We start from the raw sequence: 13,985 nt of genomic DNA on the forward strand, positions 1-13,985 counted from the left end.
TTTAACTCCGTGTCTTTTTCCGTTGCAAATCATGTTTACGTTTTAGAAATCGTCTGCTGTTGAGACCTAAAAGCTACACGTCAGGGGTGAAGAAAATGTGGGCGGACACATTATTCATCGTTTTCATATCCATATGCACCGCTTTCTTTGGTGAAGGTATTTTAGAGATGTTTTATGTTTTTTTCTCTGTGAATGCAGGGTCAGGTAGTTTTTTTTAGTTAGTATTCTGGTTTATATCTGTAAAGTAGTCCATGCACCCTGATCCTCCGTGTTCTTCTAATCATCTAATGGTTTATAAGAATAAAGTAATTCATAAAACAGTTCACAGTTTGTATTTGATTTAGAATTATATTTTTGGGTCAGAGGCTTTATAATTTATTTCTGGTGCACTTTCTGTGATTTTTGTTATTATATTTTTTTCTTTTCATTTTTGAGATATATTTTGTTTTAGATTTATAATAAAATAATCACAACTCAGTTGCTTCAAGGAAATAATCATAATGATAACTCCATTGGTTATGGATAAATATGAACCATTTGATACAAGGTGCTCCAGAACAGGAAAAGAGTAGTCAGTAGGTCATGCTTGTTAGAATGTCAAAAAGATCTCTCCTAGAATGTAAATGTGACTTTCACCAACATGTGGATTAGTTTTAAGCATGTCATTTTGGTTCTTGATTAGTTTGGGTGGTGATATCTCTGTTAGATTGATATCTTGGGAAGTCTGGTGAAGTACAGATGTTGGACATCTGTTGTGGAATGCCTGTTTTGTGACCTAATTGTGGATATTTTTTATATAGAGATATTGTCAGGTGCTAGACCAGATAATTGTATGTGAATGATTATATTGCAATTACTGGGCTATGTTTGTATAATGTATGAGGGGTCTGTGGGTTTGAGGGCTCAAACCTATATAACATAAAAATATAGAAATAATAAATTTGTAAATTATAATACATCAACATAATATGTTATTCTTGGTGGAAATCAGTAACAGAAAATATGGACAATTTATAGTTTCACCCAACCATAGAATTTGATATGTGGCTTATGTGTTTCTGGTGAGAAATGTTGTGATATGAACGATGGTGTACATCATTTCTGTCGCAAATGCGTACTTTTGAAGTAATTAAGTATTGAAGTTATGCACTTATGCCTACATCTCCCAAACGATCTGGGGGGACGTGTGGGAAATCGGGGTTTTTGGGTGGGGGAGACTAATAAATGGAGTAATGTGCGTTGCAAAACAGGTATAAAATGAACAAAAACACTTAAAAATATAAAAAATAAAAATCACATTTTAGGTCCGGAGTCCAGCGGTAGCCATCTTTGTGTTTACCAACGATTCGAAAAATGTCTCGCTAAATATGTTACACTTAGCGAAGTCCACTCCAGCCACGCAAGACTTCCTAACCGTAAACTAATGTTACCTCTGTTAGGTTAGGTTAGTTTAGTTTACTTTACTTTACGGTTACCAAGTCTTGCGCGATCGGCTGCCCTCAATCTAGCGCTTCTACTCACAAATACTTACAATCGTTAGTAAACAAACATGGCGCTGCGCGCGGTACCCACCAATTTGGGATATTTTTGCTTTTTATGGGTTTCTTTAGTCTTCTTCGTTTTACACCTGATTGGCAACACGCATTACTCCATTTATTAGTCTCCCCCACCCAAAAACCCCGATTTCCCACATGTCTCCCCAGATCGTTTGGGAGATGTAGGCAGAAGTGCATAACTTCAATACTAAATTACTTCAAAAGTACGCATTTGCGACGGAAATGATGTACTGAAAATATTGCAAAAAGATCTACACAAACATAGCCACTTCGGCTGCTTGAGATGCCATCTTTGTTTTGGTAAATACAGAGGTGGAAAAAATTAAAGTATGATAAATTCATCTATTCTAACATAACCAAACCTACCTACCTAACCTAATCTCCATACCTAACTTCACCTACCTACTTAACCTAACTTGCATTTAATAATGTAGTACCTGTAATTCTAGAGGTGATCAGAGTCATTGTTGTCTTCAACCTCTGAATCTATCAAAAGAAAGATGGGAGTCAACACAACTTCGTTTGTTTGTGCATGGCTTTGAGCAATGTTTTCTGTTCTTGATTTTTGCCAAGAAAAATATTTATTATGTTGATGTATTATAATTTACAAAATTAGTATTTAATTTTCTAATGCTACATTGTATGTATGTGCACTGCTAAAGAAATACCTCTGTTTTGTGTATGGAGTGAAGTGCACATGCAAATGGAGTAAAGTGTGTATGTATTTATATATCATAAGATGGTGAGGAGCCTATGCCATAAGGTGCATAGTTGCTTTCAAAGCCATTACCCTCTGTACCTCGACTGTATCAGTCACTGCTGGGAATCAGAGTGGAGTGTGGAATTAAACCCACAATGAAGCAAATGACAGATTTAGAATTTAGAAATCACTAAGGTGTTTTCAATAATTACACTAAATTCCTTGTATTTATACAGAACACAGGAAAAAAGTTGAGTCAATTGATTGTATAGTTGGAAAAAAAAACAGTAAAAACTGACAGTGTATACATAAATTCTGTATATTTCTTTCCAGGTCTAACATGGCTTTTGGTGTATCGGACAGAGAAGTACCAGAAACTAAAAGCAGAAGTTGAAAGACAGTGTAAAAGATGTAAGTAGAGCAACATCTGTTGAGTAACTGGTATGTAGTCATAACTTGTACATTTGAATTTGTCTTGCATATTTCTTAAATGTGCTCTTGCCATTATTTAGAAGCAAGAATTATGTGAGAAAAGGTACTCTTCAAGGATCCACAGTTATATGCATGTTCCTCGCATCATCCTTTTACCTGTTAGCTTAGCCTCATAAAAGAGGTCTATTTTAATGATATACAAACAAAATATACTCTCCCTCAACACTCTATGCCTAGAGGTTTATTCCTATGAATATGTACATTTGTGTTACATACTATTCATCTGAAATTTGTCCAAAATATAGTTAAAAGAATATGTGCTTCCTATCCAAGAAACTGGTGGTGGATAGGCTTGAATATCTTAATTGTTTCCATATACCATTGCTAACCATTACGATATAACACGCATGAAACATGAACCACATGCATACAAGGTGTCAGCAGGCACTGGCGTTTTGCAATACCTCCAATCATGCTGACCTCCATATTTCCAAAATGTAAACACCTGACTCAAACATACATCACACATCATGCCACCACCCAATGGAAAGATACAGAAACAAATACATAGTGTCACCAGACAGATCATTAACCATTTCCGTATACCTGCCAAACTACATAATTATAACTGCAAACCATACATCATCTTGTGACACATTCACTAATACTAAATACTTTGCAATGCAGCTAACAAACAAATAGTATTGTATAAATCCCAAACCTATGATCTATTTGTTAACCTACACCAAATATGCAAATGTAGGCATATTCACATATATATGCGGCAACTGTGTCACCACAGAGAGGGGAGAACTCTCCCTCCAAGGGAGTACCTGGGGACTCCCCAAAGGTGATCACATCCCCATGCTGCAAATATCTCATTACAAATAAACAAGAATGTCTGAAAAGGCTTTATGTTCCCTACCACAGGTGTAGCTTTTCACAGGTTACATTAATGACTTTAACACCTATGTCATTAGAGATAAAACTCTCTGCAGGGTCTCCTATATTGAAGATCTTGTATGAAAGATGTGACTAATAGCAGCTCACACACCTAGTAACAGGACCCACTGCCAATTGGTATGCCCCTGGTGGCAAATAGAGAATTTTCTTAGATATGAGGTATTGCCATAATGTTAGCATGGACCATATGGTACCTAAAAACAGAGAGGGCTCCACCAGGTATTTAGAATAAGGTGGCACCAAAGAAATATCTCACCAGAAATTAGGTGGCAAAGTGAGATTACTGCCACCATCTCTCAGATCAACCATGAATTATACAGCCAGTGTAAAACTGAGTGTTTCCTGTGGAACCATCATCTAAAAGTTCAGCTCTCTTGCATCTTGTGTTTGTGGGCTGTGTGCCCCTGAGTGTGATTAAGCACTGTCCAAATAGATCAAAGTCTTTGACAATAAACAACCTGAAGAAGATAGGTATCTACATCTACAATGTGAGATCCTTCGAGAGTTTGATATAAGAAATGAGATCAGGTGAGGCATAGTGGGACCTGGTGAAGTCCAAAGGAAGAAAGCACATGCAACTACAAGATTGTCACCACCTGTTCTGCTTTAGAAGAAGGAAAGATCCAATGGGATAGAATTGTTGATAGATTGAAAGGTTGCTGGTAATATAGTGAAATTCAGTAGTGTATCAGATAAGATACCTTGGATTATGATGAGGCTGTGTAAAAGGTACACTATCAATAATACAGGTATATGGACCAACTTCACAGAGTTTAGACAGTGAAACTGAGCTTATGTGTGATTATGTAAGCCAGATAATGGATCAAGTAAAAGAAATAGAACATTTCCTTATTCTGTTTTTGTGGTACTTGATCCTTGAATAACTGTTGCTTCTGGACATTTCCTCCTTATGCAGTCAGTTTCACATGTATGTTATATGGAGGTGGATGACTTAATGGTTTGATACACCATTTCATTGGTGCTAGTCTTGAGCACCTGAACAAAAATCTTGGAAGAGTCACTGGTCAGCTGTACAACCTTGTGACTGGCTCTCCACATTGATAATGGTTGTCCATTGATTTTCCTTTCTTCTGCATTGTTTAATGATAAACTGTGGGAATTTCAGTTTTGCAAACACTTCCTCAATGTATTGGCATTCTTCATCTTTTGTGGATATCTTTCTAAATTCCATATCTGGGTTGGACTACATGGATGACAAAGTGTAGTTTAAGTAAAATTAATATATATTTATATAATTTATTCAACCTACCTCTGCAGGAATAATTATCATAAAGTAGCATATCCCTAAAATAGGTGGAGTTTTCCTGAGGCCAGGGATAACCCCCCTCCCCCAACTCAAAATTGTTTATTGGGAAAACTTATTTGAAATATGTGGCCATTTTAGGAATTCAATCCTGATAACTCAAGAACTATTTCCATATATATATGAACAACCACAATGCTCTTTAATTCTAAGCCATCAACATCGGGAGGCCTAATGGAGGCTTAGAATTAAAGTGCATTGTGGTTGTTAAAATGTATCTCTAATGACTGGGACCCATTCAGTATTGTACATATATATATATATATATATATATATATTCACACACACACACACACACTTCAACGAATGGACGGCTTAGAAGACGTTCTGAAGAAAATTGAAGTTTGTGGATCCCAACGCAAAGAGAAGTGCCTATTGTTTTTACAGGGTGGGGGGGAAATTGCTCGTGGAGTAGTGGGAACGTAGGGAAAGAGGAAAAGGGGAGGGATTACTGAGGGAAATGGAAGGAAATGAGGAGGGAGTAGACTTTGCCCAGCCAGACAAGCGGAAGGTAAACAAAAGACTGAGCGAGGATCAAATGTCTAATAAAAATGTAAAGATTAGAAGTATAGAGAGGAGCAATACAGAAGAAAGTGACGAGAATATGTTCCAAGGATTTAAAGAGGGTGGGGGGGACACAACCCCCCCCCCGACTGATAAGACTAGAGGAGAGAGTTGATAAGGTGATCGAGGACTTGGAACGTAAGTTAGGTAATGTAGACTCCATTTTCCAGAGAATTGAAAGGTTGGAACAACTAGAGAAGGCTAACAGAAACTTAACTGAAGAAATAGAGGACCTAAAAAGACAGTTAGGAAATGTAAAGGAGGAGAATGAGAAATTGAAGAAGAATAGTAATGAAAATAGAGAGAAAATAGCTACAGAAGTTAAAAATTGGAGAATAACTCAAGAAGGGAATAAGGTTTCATTCACTGACATAGTCAAACAGCAATTGAAAGAACATAATGAAGACTCGGTTATTAAAGTGATGAGACAGAAGGAGAATATAGTAAGAGAATTAGCTGACAAAAAGAAATGTATAATTATATTAGGAATGGAAGAGAAACATAACCCAGATAGAACCGCAAGAATCAAGGAGGAAAATGAAAGAGTAAGCAGTTTATTAAAATTAGTCCAGGAAGATGAACCAGAAATTATAAAGGAAATTGTGGAAAAATTCAGACTCGGAAAATATAGTACAGATAAGACCAGACCAATTAAGATTAAATTCAGGTCACAAATAACGGCAGAGAAAATTCTATCCAAGACAGGGAAACTAGCAACAAATGATCAATATAAAAAGGTATGGATAAAAAGAGAAATGAATAAGGAGGAAAGAGAGGCAGAAAAGCGGAAAAGAATTGAAGCTAAGGCAAAAAACGAGGAAAGAACGGAGTCAGAGAAAGAGAGATTCTATTGGAGAGTAGTGAACATGAAAATAAAGCAGTTCGACATACTAAAGAAAAACATAAGGGAAACAGAGAACACAATGGAAGTGGCAGAAAACTAAGAGTGTCTTACACAAATATAGATGGATTGATAACAGGATTGAATGAACTGAATGATTATTTGAAAGAAAAAGAACCGGACATAATGGGAATTGTAGAAACAAAATTAAAAGGCCCACTACCACCCAACAGTGTAGGACATGATACATACAATTATTGGATTAGAAACAGAGAGAAAAAACAAGGGGGTGGAGTTATGTTCCTGATTAAGAAGGATATAAACGTGAAAGGTGTCATATATGGAAAGAATACAGTAGAGATGATTATGATAGAAGTAGAAGACCGAGATAAGAAGAGCAGAAAATTTGTGATCAATTATGTGCCTCCGAAAACAGCCTCATGGGAGGAGAGTGAACATAAAAGTATGTTAGAGGACACAAAGATAGCATTAACTAAAATAATGGAAGACGGAGGAAGAATAGTTATGATGGGCGACTTTAATTGCAAAGAAATCTGCTGGGAAGAAATGACAGTAAAGAGTGGTGATGACTCATGGGGAAATGCTCTACTTGAGGTGATTACTGACCATTCAATGACACAATGGATACAAGAGAACACTAGGTATAGAAATGAAGAAGAACCATCGAGGCTAGACTTAATAATTACATCTGAACCTAGAATAGTGGACAAGATTGAATATAAAACACCAATAGGTAAAAGTGACCACATATTGATTGAACTGGAACTTAACGAAGAAAAATATATGAAAAGAAATGAACAATATAGAAAAGGAAGAATGATGTATGAAAAAACAAACTTTGATAAAATAAGAGAATTCTTCCAACAAGAAAACTGGGAAGAAATATACAAAGAAGAAACATCAGTGGAAGAGAAATGGAATATTTTGACAAAAATTTACAAAAAAGGAGTGGAAAAGTATGTCCCAAGACAAAAACAAGAAAAAGAATATGTAAAATGCTGGTACAACAAAAGTTGTAGGGAGTTAAAAGACAAAAGAGACAAAGCCTAGACCAGATGGAAAAAAGACAGAAGACCTGAAAAATGGAAAATATATACTGGTTATAGAAATGAATATGTACAAAAGTGCAGAGAGGAAAAAAGAAAATATGAAAAAGATGTTATAGAAAAGTGTAAAGATCAACCAAAACTATTCTACAGATTTGTAAACAATAAACTGAAAAACAAACAAGACTTGGAGAAATTAAGACAAGGAGGAGTTGAATACACTGAGGAAAGGGAAATGGCAGAAATTATGAACAAACATTTTAAATCAGTGTTTACAAGGGAAAATATACAACCTGAAGAGATTGAGTGGAAGGAAAAAGTCCCCCCTATGGAAGAAATAGAAGTAACAAAGAATGAAATATTGACACACTTGGGTAATTTTGATGTCAGAAAATCGCATGGGCCAGATGAAATAGCAAACTGGATTCTGAAAGAATGCAGGAATGAACTGGCAGACAAAATACATAGCATAATAAGCAGTTCCTTAAAAGAAGGAAAAGTTCCAGAAGATTGGAAAAGAGCAAATATAGTGCCTATATATAAAGGAGGAAATAAAGAAGAACCTACCAACTATAGACCAGTCTCTCTAACAAGTACAATAGCAAAAATATGTGAAAGAATTATCAAAAGTAGATGGGTAAAATACTTGGAAAAAAACAACGTACTAAATCCTAGGCAATTTGGATTCAGACAAGGACGATCATGCGTCACCAATTTAATATGTTTCTATTCAAGGCTAATAGATATAATACAAGAAAGAGATGGATGGGCTGATTGTGCATTTCTAGACCTAAAAAAAGCTTTTGACAAAGTACCACATAAGAAGCTGCTTAAGAAATTAGAATATGAAGGAGGAATACAAGGTAAATTGCTAAATTGGATGGAAGACTTTTTGCAAGAAAGAAAAATGAGAGTAGTGATAAGAGATCAGCACTCAGAATGGAATGAAGTAATAAGCGGTGTCCCGCAGGGAACAGTTCTGGCCCCAATAATGTTTGCTATATATATTAATGATATGGATGAAGGAATTGAAAGCTATATGAGCTTCTTTGCAGATGATGCAAAATTACTGAAAAGAGTGAAAACTGAAGAAGATTGTGAATCACTACAGAGAGATCTAAATAAAGTACAAGAATGGAGTAAGAAGTGGGAGATGGAGTTCAATACAAAAAAGTGTAGTATAATGGAATTTGGAAAAAGCAAAAACAGAATAACAGGATCATATAATTTGGGAGAAGAAGGAATAAAAAAGAGTAGAAAATGAGAAGGACCTGGGAGTCATTGTTATGAATAATATGTCACCTGAGAAACATATAAATAAGATTTTTGGAGAAACCTATAATTTAATAAGAACAATCAAAGTGGCATTTACATACCTGGATGAAGAAATGGTGAGGAAAATCCTAATCACCCTGATAAGACCAAGATTGGAATATGCAGCAACGATATGGTCACCAAGTACAAAAAAATGTATAAAAAAACTTGAAAGAATACAAAGAGCAATTACAAAATTGGCACCAACACTCAAAACTATCATATGAAGAGAGACTACAAAAACTTAAACTACAGACACTAGAGCAAAGAAGAGAGAGAGGAGATTTGATAGCTATTTACAGAATCATGAAAGGCATAGAAATTACTGATAGAGAGAATCTGATAAAATGGGATGACAGAAATACAAGAGGACACGGAAAGAAAATAAAAAAAAGACAGCTATAGAAGAGATTTGAAAAAGAACAGCTTTCCTCACAGAGCAATAGACAGTTGGAACAAGTTAGATGAGAAAGTGGTGTGTGCAAAAACAATACATGAATTTAAAAATAGTTTAGATAAAATGAGATATGAAGACGGGACCCCACGAGCATAGCTCCCCTTCCCGTAAAATACAACTAGGTAAATACAACTAGGTAAATACACACTTTCAACGAATGGACGGCTTGAAGAACATTCTGAAGAAAAGTGCAAATTGTGGATCCCAACGCAAAGAGAAGTGCCTTTTTGTATTTGCAGGGTGGGGGGAAATTGCTCGTGGGGTAGTGGGAAAGTAAGGAAAGAGGAGAAGGGGAGGGATTACTGAGGGAAATGGAAGGTAATGAGGAAGTAGAGGACTTGGTCCAAATAGACCGCCGTAAAGTAAACAAAAGACCACAAGACGAGCTGGAGGACGACGGAATGTCTAATAAGAATGTAAAGATTAGAAGTATAGATAGGAACAATACAGTAGAAAGTGATGAGAATATTTTCAAGGGATTTAAAGAGAGTGGGGGGGACACAAACCCCCCCCCCCCGACTGACAAGACTAGAGACGAAGGTTGATAAGGTGATCGAGGACTTGGAGAGTAGGTTAGGTCATATGAACACCATTTTACAAAGGGTTGAAAGATTGGAAGAACTGGAAAAGGCGAATAAAAACTTAACTGATGAAATAGAAGACCTAAAAAGACAGTTAAAAGAGGTAAAGGTGGAGAATGAGGAATTGAAGAAGAATAGTAAAGAAAACAGAGAAACAATAGCTAAAGAAAGTAAAAATTGGAAGAAAACCCAAGAAGGAAATAAGGTTTCATTCACTGACATAGTCAAACAGCAATTGAAAGAACATAATGAAGACTCAGTTATTAAAGTGATGAGACAAAAGGAGAATATAGTAAGGGATTTAGCAGACAAGAAGAAATGTATAATTATATTAGGAATGGAAGAGAAACACAACACAGATAGAACCACAAGAATCAAAGAGGAAAATGAAAAAGTAAGCCAATTACTAGAATCAGTTCAGGAAGAGGAACCACAAATTATGAAACAAATCGAAGAGAAATTTAGACTCGGAAAGTATAGCACAGACAAGACCAGACCAATTAAGATTAAATTCAAGTCACAAACAACGGCAGAGAATATCTTATCCAAAACAGGGAAACTAGCAACAAGTGAACAATACAAAAAGATATGGATAAAAAGAGAAATGAATAAAGAGGAAAGAGAGGAAGAAAAGCAGAAAAGACTGGAAGCTAAGGCAAAAAACGAGAACAGAACGGAGTCAGAGAAAGAGAGATTCTATTGGAGAGTAGTGAACATGAAACTAAGGAAGTTCGACATACAAAAGAAAAACATAAGGGAAACAGAGAACACAATGGAAGTGGCAGAAAACTAAGAGTGTCTTACACAAATATAGATGGATTAATAACAGGATTGAATGAGCTGAATGATTATTTGAAAGAAAAAGAACCGGACATAATGGGAATTGTAGAAACAAAATTAAAAGGCCCACTACCACCCAACAGTGTAGGACATGATGCATACAATTATTGGATTAGAAACAGAGAGAAAAAGCAAGGGGGTGGAGTTATGTTCCTGACTAAGAAGGATATAAACGTGAAAGGTGTCATATATGGAAAGAATACAGTAGAGATGATTATGATAGAAGTGGAAGACAGAGATAAGAAGAGCAGAAAATTTGTGATCAATTATGTGCCTCCGAAAACAGCCTCATGGGAGGAGAGTGAATATAAAAGCATGTTAGAGGACACAAAGATAGCATTAACTAAAATAATGGAAGATGGAGGAAGAATAGTTATGATGGGCGACTTTAATTGCAAAGAAATCTGCTGGGAAGAAATGACAGTAAAGAGTGGTGATGACTCATGGGGAAATGCTCTACTTGAGATGATTACTGACCATTCAATGACACAATGGATACAAGAGAACACTAGGTATAGAAATGAAGAAGAACCATCGAGGCTAGACTTAATAATTACATCTGAACCTGGAATAGTGGACAAGATTGAATATAAAACACCAATAGGTAAAAGTGACCACATATTGATTGAACTGGAACTTAAAGAAGAAAAATATATGAAAAGAAATGAACAATATAGAAAAGGAAGAATGATGTATGAAAAAACAAACTTTGATAAAATAAGAGAATTCTTCCAACAAGAAAACTGGGAAGAAATATACAAAGAAGAAACATCAGTGGAAGAGAAATGGAATATTTTGACAAAAATTTACAAAAAAGGAGTGGAAAAGTATGTCCCAAGACAAAAACAAGAAAAAGAATATGTAAAATGCTGGTACAACAAAAGTTGTAGGGAGTTAAAAGACAAAAGAGACAAAGCCTGGACCAGATGGAAAAAAGACAGAAGACCTGAAAAATGGAAAATATATACTGGTTATAGAAATGAATATGTACAAAAGTGCAGAGAGGAAAAAAGAAAATATGGAAAAGATGTTATAGAAAAGTGTAAAGATCAACCAAAACTATTCTACAGATTTGTAAACAATAAACTGAAAAACAAACAAGACTTGGAGAAATTAAGACAAGGAGGAGTTGAATACACTGAGGAAAGGGAAATGGCAGAAATTATGAACAAACATTTTAAATCAGTGTTTACAAGGGAAAATATACAACCTGAAGAGATTGAGTGGAAAGAAAAAGTCCCCCCTATGGAAGAAATAGAAGTAACAAAGAATGAAATATTGACACACTTGGGTAATTTTGATGTCAGAAAATCGCATGGGCCAGATGAAATAGCAAACTGGATTCTGAAAGAATGCAGGAATGAACTGGCAGACAAAATACATAGCATAATAAGCAGTTCCTTAAAAGAAGGAAAAGTTCCAGAAGATTGGAAAAAAGCAAATATAGTACCTATATATAAAGGAGGAAATAAAGAAGAACCTACCAACTATAGACCAGTCTCTCTAACAAGTACAATAGCAAAAATTTGTGAAAGAATTATCAAAAGTAGATGGGTAAAATACTTGGAAAAAAACAACGTACTAAATCCAAGGCAATTTGGATTCAGACAAGGACGATCATGCGTCACCAATTTAATATGTTTCTATTCAAGGCTAATAGATATAATACAAGAAAGAGATGGATGGGCTGATTGTGCATTTCTAGACCTAAAAAAAGCTTTTGACAAAGTACCACATAAGAAGTTGCTTAAGAAATTAGAATATGAAGGAGGAATACAAGGTAAATTGCTAAATTGGATGGAAGACTTTTTGCAAGAAAGAAAAATGAGAGTAGTGATAAGAGATCAGCACTCAAAATGGAATGAAGTAATAAGCGGTGTCCCGCAGGGAACAGTTCTGGCCCCAATAATGTTTGCTATATATATTAATGATATGGATGAAGGAATTGAAAGCTATATGAGCTTCTTTGCAGATGATGCAAAACTACTAAAAAGAGTGAAAACTGAAGAAGATTGTGAATCACTACAGAGAGATCTAAATAAAGTACAAGAATGGAGTAGGAAGTGGGAGATGGAGTTCAATACAAAAAAGTGTAGTATAATGGAATTTGGAAAAAGCAAAAACAGAATAACAGGATCATATAATTTGGGAGAAGAAGGAATAAAAAAAGTAGAAAATGAGAAGGACCTGGGAGTCATTGTTATGAATAATATGTCACCTGAGAAACATATAAATAAGATTTTTGGAGAAACTTATAATTTAATAAGAACAATCAAAGTGGCATTTACATACCTGGATGAAGAAATGGTGAGGAAAATCCTAATCACCCTGATAAGACCAAGATTGGAATATGCAGCAACGATATGGTCACCAAGTACAAAAAAATGTATAAAAAAACTTGAAAGAATACAAAGAGCAATCACAAAACTGGCACCAACACTCTCAAAACTATCATATGAAGAGAGACTACAAAAACTTAAACTACAGACACTAGAGCAAAGAAGAGAGAGAGGAGATTTGATAGCTATTTACAGAATCATGAAAGGCATAGAAATTACTGATAGAGAGAATCTGATAAAATGGGATGACAGAAATACAAGAGGACACGGAAAGAAAATAAAAAAAGACAGCTATAGAAGAGATTTGAAAAAGAACAGCTTTCCTCACAGAGTAATAGACAGTTGGAACAAGTTAGATGAGAAAGTGGTGTGTGCAAAAACAATACATGAATTTAAAAATAGTTTAGATAAAATGAGATATGAAGACGGGACCCCACGAGCATAGCTCCCCTTCCCGTAAAATACAACTAGGTAAATACAACTAGGTAAATACACACACATTGGTTCCAAAATAGGACGAGAGAATCATATGAGAGGTACAAAGAGAAATAAATCATAAGATAAAGGAGAGCAGATGTGAAATGGGGTAAGAGTATGACAAAAAATTTGGGAAGTAATAAAAAGGTGTTTTGGAAGGAAATTAAGAGAGGAAGGGAGGTGAATCAAGTAGAGAAGAAAAGGTAAAAGGTGCGGATGGAGAGATGATAATGGAAGAGACATCAGTAAAAGGAAGATGGGCAGAGTAATTTAGGGAGTTGCTAAATGTGAACGAGGATAGGGAGGGAAAGGTAGTTGCAGTGAGAAGCACTAAGAAAATGACAATATTGAATGAGGGAAATGGATGGGAAATAAGAAAAGGTGAGGTGAAAGTAGTTATTAAATTGATGTCAGCAGGTAAGGCACTTGGGTTAGGTGGGTGTTATGTGGAGTGTAAAAAAGGTAGAATGATGGTGGACTGACTGGTGAGGTTGTTTAATGTTTGTCTAAAAGAGGGTAGAGTGCAGGAG

At 35.5% G+C, this 13,985-nt stretch overlaps 1 protein-coding gene across 1 annotated transcript in view; it reads left to right on the plus strand.

The window, feature by feature from the left end:
* The window catches only part of LOC143032748 (calcium load-activated calcium channel), a 23,145-nt gene continuing 9,160 nt past the window's right edge, over nucleotides 1-13,985 (plus strand). Inside the window, exons 1-2 of the mRNA XM_076197719.1 lie at nucleotides 1-156; nucleotides 2,590-2,667. Of these exons, the coding sequence (XP_076053834.1) occupies nucleotides 96-156; nucleotides 2,590-2,667 (139 nt within the window). The 5' untranslated portion in view covers nucleotides 1-95. The remainder of the gene's footprint in view (nucleotides 157-2,589; nucleotides 2,668-13,985) is intronic.

Source organism: Oratosquilla oratoria, chromosome 14 (assembly GCF_046742065.1).
Source record: "Oratosquilla oratoria isolate Oo_2021 chromosome 14, ASM4674206v1, whole genome shotgun sequence".
Classification (NCBI taxonomy): Eukaryota; Metazoa; Arthropoda; class Malacostraca; order Stomatopoda; family Squillidae; genus Oratosquilla; species Oratosquilla oratoria.